Below are 20,532 nucleotides of genomic sequence, written 5' to 3'. Positions count from 1 at the left end.
TAAGAAGAAAAGTTTCAAATCGTGATGGTTGTGATGGAAGACTCTCAGCAGAGGCTCCATTGTGCTGTGGTTTGCAGCTGTGGTTTACATCAAGTAGTCACTGACGTGTCCAGTGGCCTTTTCATAGCAGCAAAGCACAATCACACAGCTTTAGAGAACTTTCTAAAATAAAAAAGTAAAACAAGGACATACATAGGAGAGAACATGAATGAGGGTAGAGGGCACATTCCAAGAGTGGTGAGGAAAGGCCTTGTTGAGACCTTGCTGATGAGAATAAGATAATGACCAACACCTTGAGGGGGAGTATTCTAGATGGAGTATCCTGATGTAGACTTCTGAGGATGGATCCAATCTGATAAGCACAGAGAGAAAGCACAGAGAGAGAGAGCCAGCATTTCTGAAACAGAAAGAATGAAGGTGAGAGGGAGGGAATGAGGATGGAGAGGTAGGGGCCACAATAAGAGAACTTTACAGACTGTAGTAATTTGCTAAGGATGCTAATTGTAGCAAGGAGCCATTGGAAGTTTTTGACAGTAAAGTGATTTCAGTTGATTTGCTATTTGAAAGGTCATTTTGGGTGTCAAGAGAAGACTAGATGGAATGGTGTGGAATAGGATGGATGGGCAAGAGCCAAAGCAGGAGGGCCAGATGGGAGGACTAACAAAATACAAGGTGTGATTTTTGGCCTGGACTGGGGAGTTAACAGGGGAGCTAGTGAAAGACAGCTGGTCTCAGCACAGCTATTGGAGGTGGAGGCCTTTTGTTGGATTGGACCATGGGTAGTGCTAGGAAGATGGAAATTAAGGCTCATTCATCCAATTAGGTTTTCTGTTTTGTTTTTTGCTGGAGTATAATTGCTTTACATTGTTGTGTTAGTTTCTGCTATACAACAATGTGAATCAGCTCTATGTATATTTAGATCCCCTCCCTCTTGGACTTTCCTCCACCCTCCCTCCATCCCACCCATCATCACCACAGAACGCGGAGCTGAGCTTTCTGTGCTATATACCAAGTTCCCACCATCTGTTTACACGAGGTAGTATATTTACGTCAAACCTAATTTCCCCATTCATCCCACCCTCCCCATTCTCCCGTGCCCACATGGTCCTTCTCTATCTGCACCTCTGTTCCTGCTCTGCAAACAGGTTCATCTGTCTTGCTTTTCTAGATTCCACATATCTGTGCTAGTATACAATATTTGTCTTTATCTTCCTGACTTACTTCACTCTGTATGGCAGACTCTAAGTCCATCCACTTCTCTACAAAAGACCTAATCTCCTTCTTTTTGAGTCCTTATTCTGTTCCAAGCTCTATGTTAGGCTCTGAAGATATTAGAATGAACAAAACCAACCACAGTCCTTGCCTTCAGTAGAACTTAAAATCTGGTGGAAAACATCATAAAAATATCATATAAGTAGATGAATAACTACAAACTCAGAAAAGGGCAATGAAGGAGACCTGATTTTGTGTGTGTGGGGGGGGGGGGGGTGGGGGTGGGTATAGAGGAGAAGGATATGCCAGGTCAGGTAAAGCTAAGGTCCGAAAAAGAATTAGGCTGTAAATAGGCGAGAAGCATTGGAGAAGGAAATGGCAGCCCACTCCAGTGTTCTTGCCTGGAGAATCCCAGGGAGGGGGGAGCCTGGTGGGCTGCGGTCTATGGGGTTTCACAGAGTCGGACACGACTGAAGCGACTTAGCAGCAGCAGCAGGCGAGAAGCAGTGGCTGCACAGCAGTGGAAGGGCTTAGTCCTGATGGTAGGAAGGGAGTGTGGCAGTTGACAAAGGGACCATCGAGGGCCAGCAGGGCTGGACGGGAGAGTTGGGGCGAAGGAGAAGAGGCTGGAAAGCGTGGCATGGAGCAGGCTATAGATGGTCTTGCAGGCTATGTTAAGGAGTTTGGCGTTTATCCTCATAACTATGGAAACCCATAAAAGAATCTGCCTAATTGCTAGGATTCCTTCCCTTTCTAAATTCTGTATATTTGTATGATTTAATTTGAAATAAGAAAATGGCAAAGTGACCTTCAAAAAACAGTGAAATTGCTGGCATTTGATGAACATAATTAGAGAGACTCTTAAGGAATCAGCATGCATGATCATCTTCCCCTCAGGCACAATTGAATGATTCAGGATAGCATATCCATTAGAGTCCTGGTATTATGACACCATTGATGTCATCTTTCCCAAACTTGGACTGCCTTTGGCCACTGTCCCAGAGGCTCTTGTCTGGACCTTTGAGTTTTATGAGCTTATGCAGCGTAGAAATATGAGCAATGCATGCCCTATGTAGGTAAACTAGAAGAATTGATGCAGCAATGGTGGGTTTGCAGTTATAAAACCATATGAAAGTGATTAGATAATATCCATGAGTTAAATAAAAAGATTATGGATATCCCTGCCAAACTTTCTGCTCTCTGGGATAAAGGAATTAGAATCATGAAAGAGCCAGCTGTCTGGAACATGAGGGAAGCCCACGGTCATCTTGGCATGCCCTAGAGCCTCATGAGAGGCTAACATGGGTCACAGAGCTGTGAGGAGAGGAGAGCTGGCACCATGATTTAACCCCTGGAATCAGCCATTTCAGACACCACTAACTTTGGACTATGCTGTTTTGTGACTCAGTACCTTCTCACCTACCAGTTGTGGTTGAATTTCTATCACTTTTGACTAGGAGGTTGTGAAGGATCTATTTGTGTATCACTGAAGGTGACTTAGATGCCTCTCTCCTTTGCAACATAATAGGGCCCGGTCATTACCCACACCAAACTGCCCGGCAACAGACAGGGAAATGGATGGGGTCAGGGCATGGCCTAGCCTTCCCTCCATCTCCTCCACAGATTCTCATGAAATGTGCAAAGAAAAGATCCCCCCCGCTTCTTGTCAGGGGTGTGACCTTGAGACAGTCACTTAGGCTATATTTTCTTTAGCTTTGCTAAAACCGTAAGAGTTTTAACCATAACCCCTTCTACAGTTATTGCGAAGCGTCCATGAGATGAGCCATGACTCCAAAGATAAGGAGGACGTCACTTTTTGCCATAGCTCTTGGTTGGCTCTGAACTCCAGCTTCAACCAGAGCCAGAGCTTCTGGGAGAAGGTGGGGGTCAAGTACTGGGGCACATTCCCCAGAAATCTGTTAGGATCATCTATGGATGTGTGCTGAGTTGTGTCCAACTCTGAGCAACCCTATAGACTGTAGCTCACCAGGCTCCTCGGTCCATGGAATTATCCTGGCAAGAATACTGGAGCATTCTGGGTTGCCATTTCCTCTTCCAAGGATCTTCCTGACCCAGAGATAGACCCTGAGTCTCCTGTAGCTCCATTGGAGGCAGATTCTTTACCACTAGCGCCAGCTGGGAGACTGAGGATCGTCTACTGAGCTATGCTTAGTACTCAGTCAGGTCTGAGTCTTTGAGAACCCATGGACTGTAGCCCACAGGCCGCCTCTCTCCGTGGAATTCTCCAGCAAGAATACTGGAGTGGATAGCCATTCCCTTCTCCAGGGGATCTTCCCAACCCAGGGGTCAAACCCAGGTCTCCCTCAGTTGAGTTTAATTGGCCACCATACTGTCACGAGGGGCAGGTGCCTCCCTGTCCTTCACCACAGCTCAGTGGATCTTCGAAGACAGATTCTGTGGACTCTGAATCTATTCTTACAACCTACCATCCCAGCTTTACTAGCCCCTTCTCTTCATTCCACCTGCATCTCAGCCCTGACCCTTCAGAGTCTGTTTGGGTTTTTCCATGAATTAAATACCCTCTTGGGTGCCTCCACAATCCCTTCTTTCCATTTTTCCACTTCCAGAGTTTTATTTCATTTAAATGGTTTCTTCTCAGCCCTAGTGGGTAAGCTTGATTAATAAGAACCATTTGGAATCATTATTTAATCTCACCAGATATTCATTTAAGAACAGGTGTGCAACTCAGAGGTGGCATAAGGACATGATCACTAGGGTGTTCTGAGATTTTTCACCTAGAAGTAGTGGTAAGATGAGAAACTCACCTTTTCTGCTTTTGACCCAGGTGTGATGACTGGAGCAGGGGCAGTCATCCTGGAACCATAAGGACCCCTCCAGTGAGGACAAGCCAAATGAAACAGGGAGAGAACCTGGTCTTTCACAGGACATTTTGAGCCAACAAATTGACCAGCCTTGGAACTGCTCAATTTTCAGACTTCTTGTTACATGATAGACCAAGTGTTCTTATAATGTAAACTGTTCATTTGACAAATATTTAGTGAACAGTTAGGCATTCTTCTAGTGGCAAGGGACACAGCAGGGAGCAACATAAAAATCTCTCATAGAGTTCCTTCCTTCTAGTGGAGGAAAACCTTGATAAATGACTGAAAGGTATGTTAAACATGGACCTGAAGCTTGTATTCTTCCTGGCCCTTCTCTCTGTCTAGAAGCTGATCTGAATAGAAGGGCTCCACTGACTCCATTGTCTCACGACTTCCCGCTGAGTTCAGCCAAGGAGAACTTCAGCAGGAGACTAGAAGGTAGAGAAGAGAGAAGTCAGGGTATTTACCCCTCAGTTTTCCCCAAACCAAGCAGGGGTTTGGCAGTGGATATTCCTTATCAGACCCACTCCAGGGTTCTTGCCTGGAGAATCCCAGGGACGGGGGAGCCTGGTGGGCTGCCATCTACGGGGTCGCACAGAGTCGGACACGACTGAAGCGACTTAGCAGCAGCAGCAGCGGTTCCTTATCGGAAGCTACAGCTCCTGCTCCTGTTGAGCTAATCTCTCCCATGGCTTCAGGTCTCAGCAGGGTCCAGTAATCCTGCTCCCTGGCCATTTACCACCAGCCCTCTTTGATCCCCTAATCCATTCCTCACTCCCATCATTCATCCTTCTTTGATCACCTCCCTCTCCCAAGGGGCAGTTTCTTCTGCCAGAACTTTGACAGATGTAGGGTGGTAAGTGCTACATAGAAAATTAAGAAGAGTTACAAGTACAGAGAAGACAAACAGATTTAAAGGGAAGTTTGAGAAAGATCTCATCAGGAAGGTGACATTTGGGCAAAGATATGAAAGAGTCATGAGATACCTGGGTTGGAAGGACCTTCCAGACAGAGAGAAAAGCCTGCGCAAAGGGCCTAAGGTGGGCCTGCACCTGCGTGTCCAAGGAGCATCAGGGAAAGTGGTTTGAACAGAACAGACGAGAACGAGAGGGAGAGAGGCGGGAGGCGAGGGTAGTGAAGCGACGAAAGACAGAAGCAAGCAAACAGGAGCTATTCGTGCGTTGTAGTGACTGTAGGGCACTGTACACGTGTAGAAGGGCCCTACGGGGTGTGAACAGAGGGGCAGGCGCTGGTTGTTAACGGGGTTACTTGGCTGCTATGTGGGGAAGGGACTGAAGGGGCCTGGCCAGAGCAGAGATCCCAGCTAGAGATGGCTGCATGGATTGGGTAAGAAAAGATGGCAGTCATAGCCACAGAGATGAGGGGTGATTGAATCCTGGGCATTTTTGGAAGGTAGATCAGCCAGGTCTGTTGACAGAGCAATTGTGGCCTGTGAGATAGAAGACTTACAGATGATTCCAAGGGGTTTGGCCCAAGCACCCAGAAAGATTGAAGTTGGCATTGGCTTTGGGAGAAGCAAGACTGGAAAAAGGATGCCAGGAACCCAGTTCAGTACACTTGAAGTTTGAGGTGTGTGCCAGACTGTGTTTTGGCAGCTCCTGATGGACCGTATCTACTGGGGCTCACACCTTTATGCAGTCCCTTCCCCTTGTGCCTGGATCAGCCTGGGACCTGCTTGAACTCATTGAATGCAACATATATGATAGGGGACTGGGGCCTTGGGAAAGCTTGACATCTGCTTTGCATCACAGGAAGCAAGCTGCCATGTAAGAAGCTGGCCCACTCCCAGGGGCCAACTACCATGCCATAGAGAAGACTGGGCAGCCACATAGAGAGGCTTATGTGGGGGAAAACAGGGGCTGACAGTCCTGGCTGTGCCTCCAGCCAGCAAGTGGCATTCAGTGCTCATAAGCAGGAGGCATTGCACCTTGCAGTTAGTCCAGCTGACACCAAGGGAAACCAAAGAATAATCTTATTAGCCCACCAGGCTCCCCCGTCCCTGGGATTCTCCAGGCAAGAACACTGGAGTGGGTTGCCATTTCCTTCTCCAATGCATGAAAGTGAAAAGTGAAAGTGAAGTCGCTCAGTTGTGTCCGACTCCTAGCGACCCCAAGGACTGCGGCCCACCAGGCTCCTCCATCCATGGGATTTGCCAGGCAAGAGTACTGGAGTGGGGTGCCATTGCCTTCTCCATATTAACACTTAGTAAATAATAAATTGCTCTTTGGGGTCTAAAAAAAAAAAAGATTTGAAGCATTCATTCTCAACTAGAGGGAGATACATGGGACTAAAATATCACTAAACTGTGGACTAAACGGTGTGCTCAGTTTCTCAGTTGTGTTCAACTCTCTGAGACCCCATGGACTATCGCACACCAGGCTCCTCTGTCCATGGGATTTTCCAGGCAAGAATCTGGAGTGGGGTGCCATTTCCTTCTCCAGAGGAAATTTTATTATTATCACTAATAAGCTCTAGGCTAGAATGTAGCTTAGGAATGAGAGATAAATAGGCTTCCCAACTGGACCTCTGTTTGAGCAGATTTACTTGTCCTGTCATGGAAGCCCAGACAGGGGCAGGCTCACTGTGCAGTGGAGAAGATTCTTGCCCTGGAGAAGCGGCAGAGAGCGCCAGTCCCCTGTGGCGGGGCAGGGGGTAGGGGTGGGCACCCACGCACCCACCCACCTGAAAGCGATGAGAGGCTGAGATGCCTATACCGATTATTTCCAAATTTATCAGTCAGATAAATGACCCCATCTCCTCTGGTACAGAGTGAGGAAAAGGGCAGAAAGAGGTCCTGAGTTTTACTAATCGAGCTGTATTCAAAAGAAAGAGACATTATGGGAATGGAAGGTGTTCCACCCATGCCCCTGCCCTACCGCTATAGATTGTAACCCTTCCCTTGCCGGTTTTACCTGCTACCTGTGCTAGCCCTGTGAGTCTCTACATTTAAATTAATGTAAATATGTTAAATTTTAGTTTCTTAGTCACACTGGCAACATTTCAATCTCTCTGTCGCCACATGTGCCTACTGGCTACTATGTTGGACAGTGTGCTATACAGTATCACCGCTATCAAGGAAGGCTCTATGATGGATCCAGCATGATATTTTTGTCTTATTCATCTTTGTATCATCAGTGAATATTACCAGGCCTGACTCCAAGTCATTCAGAAATGTTTCTCGAATGAATGAATGAATGAAAATAGGCTATTGTGATTGTTTTTCTAATCCACTCATCGCAAAGAGATTTCCTCTGTTGCTTTCTAAGCAACAATATTTACAAATGGAACACAGATGTTTTGTTAAATAGAATAAGTCAGTTGAAGAATGTGTATTATATGATCTTATTTTTATTTAGAAATAAATATTTATATGCACTTTGATATACGTTTAAAAGCATAGGAAAAAGTCTTGAAAGATACCAGACTGTGTATACCATCTAATGGTTGAGATCGGGGAAAAGAAATAGGAGGAATTTTTTTTTTTTACTTAGAGAACTTGTAATTAGTTAAATACATGAGTGAAAAAACAATTAACAGGTGGTATGTTAATTTTCTTGATGTACAAGGAAAAGCATGGCTATTCTTAATAGCTAGTATTAATGAAAGGTAATTTTAAGAGTGAATAAAATATTAAGAAACAATGTTGAAGTATCAGGACAAATCACAGCCATTGGCCTGGTGAGCATTACATGCGCACTGTGAAGTCTGTTTCCTAAGGAGTATACAGAGTAACCATTTCTTTCCCCAAATATGCCTCCCTTCCTAAGCTTCAGAGAAAGACAGGGCCAGATGATGCAGTTTTCAGTTTTCTGTTATACCTCCTGAGCCTGCAGTATGCTTTCTCCCACCTCTGCTTATAGTAATTACTTTTGTTTATTGCAGGACCAGTCTCCGCTCGGACTCGACCTAGTAACTGTGTGTGAATCAGAATACTGGGACACTGACTGTGATAATTCTCTTGCAGTCTTACTTTGCTCCTGGTTTGGTGGTTTACAAGCTCACAGATGCTGGACCAGGATTCAGTACATAAAATACAGACATTCTGTTTGACATGACCAAATCTAAATTGCTGAAGCAGGACATTAAAGCCTGAAGCAGTGCCTTAAAAAGTGACGAGTGCCATATAACCCCCACCAAAAATCAACCCCGTTTCCAAACGAAGGTCTTTAAAAATGCTAGATACATAGGGCTTTCTCAGAAGGGAAAAAAGAAAAAAATGCTATCATCACAAAAATACTAGAGCCAAATGGAAATGACAGATAAAATAATACAAAAAGACATGTTTAATGATCAGTTCTGCTGTTTTATTTCATGCTCAGATGATGGGAGACAGAAATATTTTCATCAGACTATTAAAATGAATGAATTTGAAGATATAATCATCCAGAAAAATGGCACTAAAGAAATAGTTTTTAAGATGAGCAGGATAGAAATGATTTCTTTGTAATCATTGTGTTCATTGACTATTAATCATTCTTAAATAATGATGGATTCTAGCCTTGGGTAAAACTCCATAAGGATGAATTCCTCCCTTAGGAGCTAATAGTATTTGAAGAGGTTGAGCTGTTTAGTAAATTACTTCTTTCTAATTTATTTTTCTGTTACTGTTTCTGTTTTTTAGACCCACTATGAAAATGGGGAATATATCATCAGGCAAGGTGCAAGAGGGGACACCTTCTTTATCATCAGTAAAGGAAAGGTAAGCTTTGGTGGCTAGAGTATAATAATCATGATGCTGGAAGTCACTGATATGTCTACATAAATGGAAATCCTGGATTTTTTTCCGTATTATATTTCTGTGTGTGTGTGTGTGTGTGTTAGTCTTTCAGTTGTGTCTGACTCTTTCCAACCCCATGAACTGTAGCCCACCAGGCTCCTTGATCCATGGAATTCTCCAGGTAACAATAATAGAATGGGTTGCCATTTCCTTCTCCAGGAAATCTTCCCCACTCAGGGAAAAAACCTGGGTCTCATGCATTACAGGCAGGTTCTTTATTGTGTGAGCGACCAGTAAAGCCCTTATATTTCTAATTCTTTGCAATCATAAAATGATACATTTATCTAAGATGAGTTTCCGACAGACTTTTGTGGCTACTGTCTTAATGCAGATTCCAGCACTGCCTCAAAGAGGTGGTTTGAAAGAAGTTTCAGCTGAAGACAAGTGTATTAGTGGTGCTATCTTTTGAGTTTGGTAATATGTATGTATAGAAATAGCATGGAAATCGCACCACAGGAACTCACTCCCTTGGTTATATTTCAGAGGACTGTAGGGGTTCTGGAAGAGAAGTAGTGAGAATATATTGGAATTTTTTGACACATCCAAGATTTTTTTTAAAACCAGACATACATTTTTTTTTTCCTAACCTTGTTTTTCAGGTCATGCAACTTAGCTTCCATGATTATTAATTACATAATAATATATGTTTGATTAGTATGTTAATTATGTGTATTCTAATATTACTATATTAAAATCATTGCATTAAGTTTTAAGAAGTAGAAGGTGAACACACATTAAGTCCCAATGGGAAGGAATAGAGAAGGAGAGGGGTAATGAGAGTAGGTTCAGGAGCAGGTACATAAGCTGTAGAATTGAAAATTTCTAAACCTGTATGTTTTGCTTTAGTCAACTTGCTTTGATATACATTTAAAAATTTATAAAGGATAACGTGGCAAAGATATTTTCCTTGTTAACACCAAACTGGCTTTTCCTTAGAAAATATTATGAAATAGACGTTGATGCAGACAGATGCCATACAACTACAAGTGGATTTCCCTTTCTTCAAGTTCATTTCTCCTTGTTCAAGTTGATCTACAAGACCTTCTAGAGCTAACAAGGTGTCATTTCCTAACAAGGAAAAAAAGGTGTCATTTTCATTATAGGGGGCTGGAATGCAAAAGCAAGAGTCAAGAGATGCCTGGAGTAACAGGCAAATTTGGCCTTGGAATATGGAATGAAGCAGGGCCAAGACTAACAGAGTTTTGCCAAGAGAACGCGCTGGTCATAGCAAACACCTTCTTCCAACAACACAAGAGAAGACTCTACACATGGACATCAACAGATAGCCAACACCAAAATCAGATTGATAATATGCTTTGCAGCCAAAGATGGAGAAGCTCTATACAGTCAGCAAAAACAAGACTGGGAGCTGTGACACAGCTCATGAATTCCTTATTTCCAAATTCAGTCTTAAAGAAAGAAGGGAAAACTAGACCATTCAGGTACAACCTAAATCAAATCCCTTACAATTATACAGTGGAAGTGACAGATTCAAGGGATTAGATCTGACAGACAGAGTGCCTGAAGAACTATGGATGGAGGTTCATGACGTTGTACAAGAGGCAGTGATCAAAACCACCCCCAAGAAAAAGAAAGGCAAAATGGTTGTCTGAGGAGGCCTTACAAATAGCTGAGAAGAGAAGAGCACCACATGGCAAAGGAGAAAAGGAAAGATATTCCCATTTGAATGCAGAGTTCCAAAGAATAGCAAGAAGAGGTAAGAAAGCCTCAGTGCAAAGAAATAGAGGAAAATAATAGAATGGGAAAGACTAGAGATTTCTTCAAGAAAATTAGAGATACCAGAGGAATATTTCATGCAAAGATGGGCACAACAAAGGACAGAGACAGTATGGAACTAACAGAAGCAAAGAAGATATTAAGAAGAGGTGGCAAGAATATACAGAAGAACTATACAAAAACGATCTTCATGACCCAGTTAATCATGATGGTGTGATCACTTACCTGGAGCCAAACATCCTGGAATGTGAAGTCAAGTGGGACTTAGGAAGCATCTCTATGAACAAAGCTAGTGGAAGTGATGGAATTCCAGTTGAGGTATTTCAAATCCTAAAAGATGATGCTGTGAAAGTGCTGCACTCAATATGCCAGCAAATATGGAAAACTCAGTAATGGCCACAAGACTAGAAAAGTCAGTTTTCATTCCAATCCCAAAGAAAGGCAATGCCAAGGAATTCTCAAACTACCACACACTTGCACTCATCTCACATGTTAGCAAAGTAATGCTCAAAATTCTCCTAGGCAGACTTCAATAGTACATGAACTGTGAACTTCCAGACATTCAAGCTGAATTTAGAAAAGGCAGTGGAACCAGAGATCAAATTGCCAACATCCACTGGATCATGGAAAAAGCAAGAGAGTTCCAGAAAAACATCTACTTCTGCTTTATTGCCTATGCCAAAGCCTTTGACTGTGTGGATCACAACAAACTGGAAAATTCTAAAAGAGATGGGAATCCTAGACCGCCTGACCTGCCTCCTGAGAAATCTGTGTGCAGGTCAAGAAGCAATAGTTAGAACTGGACATGGAACAACAGACTGGTTCCAAATCGGGAAAGGAGTTCGTGAAAGCTGTATATTGTCACCCTGCTTGTTTAACTTATATGCACAGTACATCATGTGAAATGCTGGACTGGATGAAGCACAAACTGGAATCAAGATTGCCTGGAGAAATATCAATAACATCAGATATGCAGATGACACCACCCTTACTGCAGAAAGCAAAGAAGAACTAAAGTGCCTCTTGATGAAAGTGAAAGAGGAGAGTGGAAATAGTTATCTTAAAGCTCAACAGTCAGAAAACTTTAAATCATGGCATCCAGTCCCATCACTTCATGGCCAATAAATGGGGAAACAGTGGAAACAGTGAGAGACTTTGTTTTCTTGGGCTCCAAAATAACTGCAGTTGGTGACTGCAGCCATGAAACTTAAAAACGCTTACTCCTTGGAAGAAAAGCTGTGACCAATCTAGACAGCATATTAAAAAGCAGAGACATGTCTTTGCCACCAAAGGTTCGTCTAGTCAAAGCTATGATTTTTCCAGTAGTCATGTACAGATGTGAGAGTTGATCTATAAAGAAAGCTGAGCACCAAATAATCTATGCTTTTGAACTGTGGTGTTGGAGAAGACACTTGAGAGTCCCTTGGACTGCAAGGAGATCCAACCAGTCCATCCTAAAGGAAACCGGTCCTGAATATTCATTGGAAGGACTGATGATAAAAATGAAGTTCCAATACTCTGGCCACCTGATGCGAAGAACTGACTCATTGGAAAACACCCTGATGCTGGGAAAGATTGAAGGTAGGAGAGGAGGATGACAGAAGGTGAGATGGTTGGATGGCATTACCAGCTGGATGGACATGAGTTTGAGCAAGCTCCAGGAGTTGGTGATGGACAGGGAAGCCTGGCATGCTGCAGTCCATGGGGTCACAAAGAGTTGGACATGACTGAGCGACCGAACTGAAATGAACTGAAGTTCCTTTATTTAAGTATAAAGCCATTTTTATTTTTTCATAAAGCACATATGCACAAAGAGAAATAATCATAAATTAATTTTTGAAATATATTTTTTCCTACCATTAAACCTATACAAACTGTTTTCTAAAATGAGGCAGGATGCTGTGGTGAAATCTGAGTCCCTGACGATGCCTCAGGAAGAAGCTGAGTTCTTAGTTCCCTGTACTTTCAATCCATCCATTCCAGTTGCCTGAAAACATGTCTTGTGCCCCCATCAGACTGTAAAGCACGCAAAGATTCACAGTTGAACATGAAAAATATCTCTGATAAAACTTATGTGTCCTTGTAGTTGGGTTACATCAACAAATCTCCCTCCATAAATGAGTTGAACAAAAATTGATTAAGAGTTGTAGACAGAACTTCAGAGTTTGAATAATAATTGAGATGCATTTTGATTTTGTTTTTATTATATTCAATATACCTTATATGCTACCATTAGAAAAAATATATCAAAGATTTTTATTTATTAAATGCCATTTTAAACCACATGGCTTTGCTTTGAATTAACAAGTGTGTAAGAATGTTGGTTAAACAGATTGGCTTAACACAATGTTTACTGTTGTTCAATACTGACAGTATTCTCGTATAGAAATTGTGTGTCTATGTATATATGTGTGTGTCAGGGTGAAACATGAGAAGCCTTTCATTTTAGATCAAGTGCAAAACAAAGATGCATATTATCCCCATTTTTGTTCCGTGTGGAGCTAAACATTCCAACCACTGAAGTAAGAAAAAAATATAACATTTGGAAATGAAGAAGTAAGACAGTAATTAGTTACAGATGGTCTGATTTTAGTTTCTTTTGTTTTTTATGTAGACAGATAAATTATTAAAATTAATATAAGCTTAGCTAGGTCAACATTGTTCAGCACTTTTCCTTTGCTATTTTATATCTTCAAAACCTAACACAGTAGTCATTAGTTCCACTTACTGTCTAAATTAAAATTAACTAACTTAAAATATTCAGCTTCTTAGTGGTATCAGTAGCCACGCTGCAATTGCTGAATGCTGCAATTGCTGACTTTTGGATACTGTACAACTAGACACCTTACTATAAATTTTGAAAAATCTGAATCATTCAGTAATATCTATCATTTCAATATTCAAAAGACAAAAGTCGTATTGTCATGTCAGTTGATGCAATGAAAGCATCTGACATATGTAACATTATGTACAATAAAAACTCTCAGAAAATTAGGAATATAAGAGATCGTCCTCAAATTACTAATTGATATATACAAAGTACTTACAGCTAACATCACACTTAATAGTGAAAGCAATGAGTGGAGAAAGAGCAGTCTTTTCGGGAAATTATATTTGAATGATTGGTTACCCATAGGTGGAAAAAGTCTTGATCTAAAGTTCATAGCTGTAATTAATAGTATATTTAAAAATAAAATGCACAACTGTAAAACTTCTAGAAGAAAATCTTTGTGGCTTGGCTAGGTCAAAAGTTCCTAGCCATGACACCAAAAGCACAGTCCATAAAACAAACAAAGAAAAGATGAATTTGGCATTATCAAAATTACAGACATCTTTTATGAAAGACACTTTTATTATGAGAATGAAGGGGTAAACTAAACACTGAAAATGTTGGCAAATCACACACCTGGCAAAGTGCTTATATTGAGCCTATGTAAAGAACATCCAAAAGTCAATTTAAAAAAGCAAACTATCAAATTTTTGAAAATGGACAAGGCCCTTGACTAGGCATTTGAACAAAGTATATATAAAGATGAGAAACCATGTGAGAAGATATTTAATGTTGTTAACTGTTGCTGTTCAGTCGCTCAGGTGTGTCCGACTGTTTGCAGCTCCCTGAGCTGCAGCATGCCAGGCTTCCAGGTCCTTCACCATCTTCTGGTGTCCGTCGAGTCAGTGATGCCATTCAGCCATCTCGTCCTCTGTCGTCCCCTTTGCCTCCTGCCGTCAATCTTTCCCAGCACCAGGGTCTTTTCTAAACAGTCAGCTCTTCACATCAGGCGGAAAAAGTACTGGAGCTTCAGCTTCAGCATCCAATGAGTATTCAGGATTGATTTCTTTAGGATGGACTGGTTGGATCTCCTTGCAGTCCAAGGGACTCTCAAGAGTCTTCCCCAACACCACAGTTCAAAAGCATCAATTCTTCAATGCTCAGCCTTCCTTATTGTCTAACTCTGACAATGATTACTTATTGTCTAACTCTGACATGATTACTGGAGAAACCAGTCTCTATTTTTAATTATTAATTATAATTAAATTATAATCACATATAATTCAATTATAATAACATTAATTATTAGGGAATTGCATATTAAAACCAAAGGATACCATTGTGTGATTAATAGAATAGCTAAAATGAAAAAAATATGATGACAATCCTGAGTACTAGTGAGGATGCTGGGCAACTGCGTCTCTAATACGTTACTGGTGGGAATGCAAAATGGTAAAACTATTCTGAAACTATACAGATTTAAAAAAGCAATTACCATATGACCTAATATTTTTACTTTTTGGTATTTATTCTAGATAAATGAAAACAAAATCCAAGCAAAAATAATGCATCAATGTTTACAGAATCTTGATTCACTATTGCCCCAAACTGAAATGCCCTTTAGTGGATGAATCGATACATTGTGGCACATTCATTCAATGGGACATTACTCAGCAAAAAAAAGAATGAGCTTCGATATAATGTAACAATTTGAATGAATCTCAAAGGCATTATAAGTTAAAAAAAAAAAGAGCCAGTCTCAAAAGGTTAAATATTTTATTATTCCATTTACCTGACATTATCAGAAAGATAAAACATATGATACAAAACAGACCACTGGTTTCTAGGGCCAAGACTTGGGGTAGGCTGTGACCATAAACTCATAGCATGAAGGCATTTCTTGAGGTGATAGAATTGTTCTATATCCAGTTATAGAAGATGTTAAGCAAATCTATACAGGTATTTGGGCTTCCCAGGTGGGTCAGTGGTAAAGAATCTGCCTGCAATGCAGAAGAGGCAGGAGGCGCTGTGGTTTCCATCTCTGGGTCAGGTGGATCCACCAGGAGAAGGGAATGGCAACCTGCTCCACTATTTTTGCCTTGGAGAACCCCGTGGACAGAGGGGCCTGGCAGGCAGCAGTCTGTAGGATCATACAGAGTTGGACGCGACTGAAGCAGCTGAGCACATACATGTATTGGGACTTTCCTGGTGACTCAGATGGTAAGGAATCTGCCTGCAAAGCAGGAGGCCTGGCTTTGATCCCTGGGTTAGGATGATGCACGGGAGAAGGAAATGGCTTCCCACTCCACTATTCTTCCCTGGAGAACTCCATGGACAGGGGAGTCTGGTCGGCTACAGTCCATAGTGTGGTAAAGAGTCAGACACGACTGAGCAACACGCATCCATACATGTATTTTCATTCATCGGACTCTCTGCTAAAAGAATAGCAAAAGTCAATGTTACTTTATGATCATTTTGAAAACTACATGTATTTCTAAATACCAGTAAACTCAGTTAAAAATACAGTTTTAAAAATGTGTAATTAATAATGATTTCTAAAATCAAGTACTTAAGAATATAACATGGAAAGGAAATGCAAAAAAGCAAAATGGCTGTCTGGGGAGGCCTTACAAATGCTGTAAAAAGAAGAGTGAACAGCAAAGGAGGAAAGGAAAGATATAAGCATCTGAATGCAGAGTTCCAAAGAATAGCAAGAAGAGATAAGAAAGCCTTACTCAGCAATCAATGCAAGAAATAAAGGAAAACAACGGAATGGGAAAGACTAGAGTTCTGTTCACGGAGAAGGCAACGGCACCCCACTCCAGTACTCTTGCCTGGAAAGTCTCTTGGATGGAAGAGCCTGGTGGGCTGCAGTCCATGGAGTCACTAAGAGTTGGGCAAGCATGAGCGACTTCACTTTCACTTTTCCCTTTCATGCGTTGGAGAAGGAAATGGCAACCCACCCCAGTGTTCTTGCCTGGAGAATCCCAGGGATGGGGGAGCCTGGTGGGCTGCTGTCTATGTGGTCGCGCAGAGTCAGACATAACTGAAGTGACTTAGCAGCAGCAGAGATCTGTTCAAGAAAATTAGAAATACCAAGGGAACATTTCATGCAAAGATGGGCTCGATAAAGAACAGAAATGGTATGGACCTAACAGAAGCAGAAGATATTAAGGAGAGATGGCAAGAATACACAGAAGAACTGTACAAAAAAGATCTTCATGACCCACATAATTATGATGGTGTGATCACTCACCCAGAGCCAGATGTCTTGGAATGTGAAGTCAAGTGGGCCTTAGAAAGCATCACTACGAACAAAGCTAGTGGAGGTGATGGAATTCCAGTTGAGCTGTTTTAAATCCTAAAAGATAATGCTGTGAAAGTGCTGCACTCAATCTGCCAGCAAATTTGGAAAACTCAGCAGTGGCCACAGGACTGGAAAAGGTCAATTTTCATTCCAATCCCAAAGAAAGGCAATGCCAAAGAATGCTCAAACTACCGCACAATTGCACTCATCTCACATGCTAGTAAAGTAATGCTCAAAATTCTCCAAGCCAGGCTTCAGCAATACATGAACTGTGGACTTCCTGATGTTCAAGCTAGATTTAGAAGAGGCAGAGGAACCAGAGATCAAATTGCCAACATCAACTGGATCATGGAAAAAGCAAGAGAGTTCCAGAAAAACATCTATTCTGCTTTATTGACTATGAAAAAGCTTTTGACTGTGTGGATCACAATAAACCGTGGAGAATTCTGAAAGAGATGGGAATCCCAGACCACCTGACCTGCCTCTTGAGAAACCTATATGCAGGTCAGGAAGCAACAGTTAGAACTGGACATGGAACAACAGACTGGTTCCAAATAGGAAAAGGAGTACGTCAGTGCTGTATAATGTCACCCTGCTTATTTAACTTCTATGCAGAGTCCATCATGAGAAACACTGGACTGGAAGAAACACAAGCTGGAATCAAGATTGCCAGGAGATATATCAATAATCTCACATATGCAGAATACCACCCTTATGGCAGAAAGTGAAGAGGAACTGAAAAGCCTCTTGATGAAAGTGAAAGAGGAGAGTGAAAAAGTTGGCTTAAAGCTCAACATTCAGAAAACGAAGATTGTGGCATCTGGTCCCATCACTTCATGGGAAATAGATGGGGAAACAGTGGAAATAGTGTCAGACTTTATTTTTGGGAGCTCCAAAATCACTGCAGATGGTGACTGCAGCCATGAAATTAAAAGATGATTACTCCTTGGAAGGAAAGTTATGACCAACCTAGATAGCATATTCAAAAGTAGAGACATTACTTTGCCAACAAAGGTCCATCTAGTCAAGGCTATGGTTTTTCCAGTAGTCATGTATGGATGTGAGAGTTGGATTGTGGAGAAAGCTGAGCACCGAAGAACTGATGCTTTTGAACTGTGGTGTTGGAGAAGACTCTTGAGAGTCCCTTGGACTGCAAGGAGATCCAACCAGTCCATTCTAAAGGAGATCAGTCCTGGGTGTTCTTTGGAAGGAATGATACTAAAGCTGAAACTCCAGTACTTTGACCACCTCATGCGAAGTGTTGACTCATTGGAAAAGACTCTGATGCTGGGAGGGATTGGGGGCAGGAGGAGAAAGGGACGACAAATGATGAGACAGCTGGATGGCATCACCGACTCAATGGACATGAGTTTGAGTAAACTCCGGGAGATGGTGATGGACAGGGAGGCCTGGCGTGCTGAAATTCATGGGGTCGCAAAGGGTTGGACACGGCTGAGTGACTGAACTGAACTGAAGAATATAGCTAACAGAAAGTATTCAATATAACACCATACACAGAAATAAACTCAAAATGAATTAAAGACCTAAACATAAGACCAGAAACTATAAAACTCCTAGAGGAGAACTTAGGCAAAACACTCTCCGACATAAATCACAGCAGGATCCTCTATGACCCACCTCCCAGAATATTGGAAATAAAAGCAAAAATAAACAAATGGGATCTAACTAAAATTAAAAGCTTCTGCACAACAAAGGAAACTATAAGCAAGGTGAAAAGACAGCGTTTGAAATGGGAGAAAATAATAGCAAATGAAGCAACTGACAAACAACTAATCTCAAAAATGTACAAGCAACTCCTGCAGCTCAATTCCAGAAAAATAAACGATCCAATCAAAAAATGGACCAAAGAACTAAATAGACATTTCTCCAAAGAAGACATACAGATGGCTAACAAACATAAAAAATGCTCAAGATCACTCATTATCAGAGAAATGCAAATCAAAGCCACAATGAGGTACCATTTCACACCAGTCAGAATGGCTGCGATCCAAAAGTCTACAAGCAATAAATGCTGGAGAGGGTGTGGAGAAAAGGGAACCCTCTTACACTGTTGGTGGGAATGCAAACTAGTACAGCCACTATGGAGAACAGTGTGGAGATTCCTTAAAAAATTGCAAATAGAACTGCCTTATGACCCAGCAATCCCACTGCTGGGCATACACACTGAGGAAACCACACTTGAAAGAGGCACATGTACCCCAATGTTCATCACAGCACTGTTTATAATAGCCAGGACATGGAAGCAACCTAGATGTCCATCAGCAGATGAATGGATAAGAAAGCTGTGGTACATATACACAATGGAGTATTACTCAGCCATTAAAAAGAATACATTTGAATCAGTTCTAATGAGATGGATGAAACTGGAGTCTATTACACAGAGTGAAGTAAGCCAGAAAGAAAAACACCAATACAGTATACTAACACGTGTATATGGAATTTAGAAAGATGGCAATGATGACCCTGTATGTGAGACAGCAAAAGAGACACAGATGTATAGAACAGTCTTTTGGACTCTGTGGGAGAGGGGGAGGGTGGGATGATTTGGGAGAATGGCATTGAAACATGTATGATATCATGTATGAAACGAATCGCCAGTCCAGGTTCGATGCAGGATACAGGATGCTTGGGGCTGGTGCACTGGGATGGCCCAGAGGGCTGGTACGAGGAGGGAGGAGGGAGGGGGGTTCAGGATGGGGAACACGTGTACACCCGTGGCGGATTCATGTTGAAGTATGGCGAAACCAATACAATGTTGTAAAGTAAAATAAAATATAATAAAAAAGAAAACAACAACAAAAAGAAAGTATTCAATTTGTTTAAGAGGCAAATTTTATTTAAAGACACTAGCAAAAGACCAAAATGGCTAAAACATTTGAAAGGTAGAAGAATATATTGGGGAGAATTACTTTAAGTAGATATAAAGACTCATTGTAAGGTTAAAGTAATGAAGCAAATGTAGTCTTAATTCTATTAAGAACTAGGTAAATTTGTCAGAATAGGAATAGTGACCTCAAATAAAGATCCATGATCTATGGAAACTTGATTTGGGACAGCACTGGTAACGCAGATTCCAATACACAAAACTGGATCACAGTGTACGGAAAGGTCAATTCCCAACCTGAATGTAAAAGAACAAACTAGAAAAAAAAAAGACAATGTGGAGAATATCTCTATCATTTTGAATAGGGAAGAATTTCTTAAATGAGTATTCTAAAGCATAATCAAGAAGGAATAGTGTGGTTAAATATGATCACATTTAAATTAAAAAGTTTGGTGTGAAGTATCATAAACACAATAAAAAGATAAACTAGTCTTATGAATCAATAAAAATGACAATCAGTTCAATAGAAAAATCAGCAAAAATCATAATCAGATGTATCACAAAAAATACTAATGACCCATAGGATAATAAAAGCAACAAGTGTTGATGACAGTGTAGTACAAAATGAACTTTCATTCACTGATGGTAGAAATGCATTAATAAGTTGTTGTGACTTCTTTGTAACAAGACTAGTCGATACCTAGTGAAAGAGAGAAGATGCATGTACTTTATAACCATGTTCTTCATTCATTAAGTAGTGATCCTAATGAAACACTTTCCCATGGCTACCACAAGACATGCAAAAACATTCATGAGTAATGTCGTTATAGTGCAAAACTAAAATATAACAACATCAACCTGGAAAAACTCACATATACATAAGAATTAATATATAATATTCATATAATGGCATACTATACAAACAGGAAATAAACTACAGCCTCATATATTAACATGGATGAATTGGATAAGTCAAATGGAATGCTGATCAAAAGAAACAAGTTGAAGGATATGTGTGGC

At 41.2% G+C, this 20,532-nt stretch overlaps 1 protein-coding gene across 2 annotated transcripts in view; it reads left to right on the top strand.

Moving 5' to 3' along the window:
* Nucleotides 1–20,532, top strand: part of PRKG1 (protein kinase cGMP-dependent 1) — a 1,303,224-nt gene that overhangs the window by 1,053,304 nt on the left and 229,388 nt on the right. For both annotated transcript variants that reach the window (XM_069567846.1, XM_069567847.1), the window contains one exon: nt 8,698–8,775. In XM_069567846.1, coding sequence (XP_069423947.1) covers nt 8,698–8,775 — 78 coding nt within the window. The remainder of the gene's footprint in view (nt 1–8,697; nt 8,776–20,532) is intronic.

This window comes from Ovis canadensis, chromosome 22 (genome assembly GCF_042477335.2).
Source record: "Ovis canadensis isolate MfBH-ARS-UI-01 breed Bighorn chromosome 22, ARS-UI_OviCan_v2, whole genome shotgun sequence".
NCBI lineage: Eukaryota > Metazoa > Chordata > Mammalia > Artiodactyla > Bovidae > Ovis > Ovis canadensis.
Note: the sequence above shows the minus strand (reverse complement) of the source record. Positions and strands in the feature narration are given on the sequence as shown.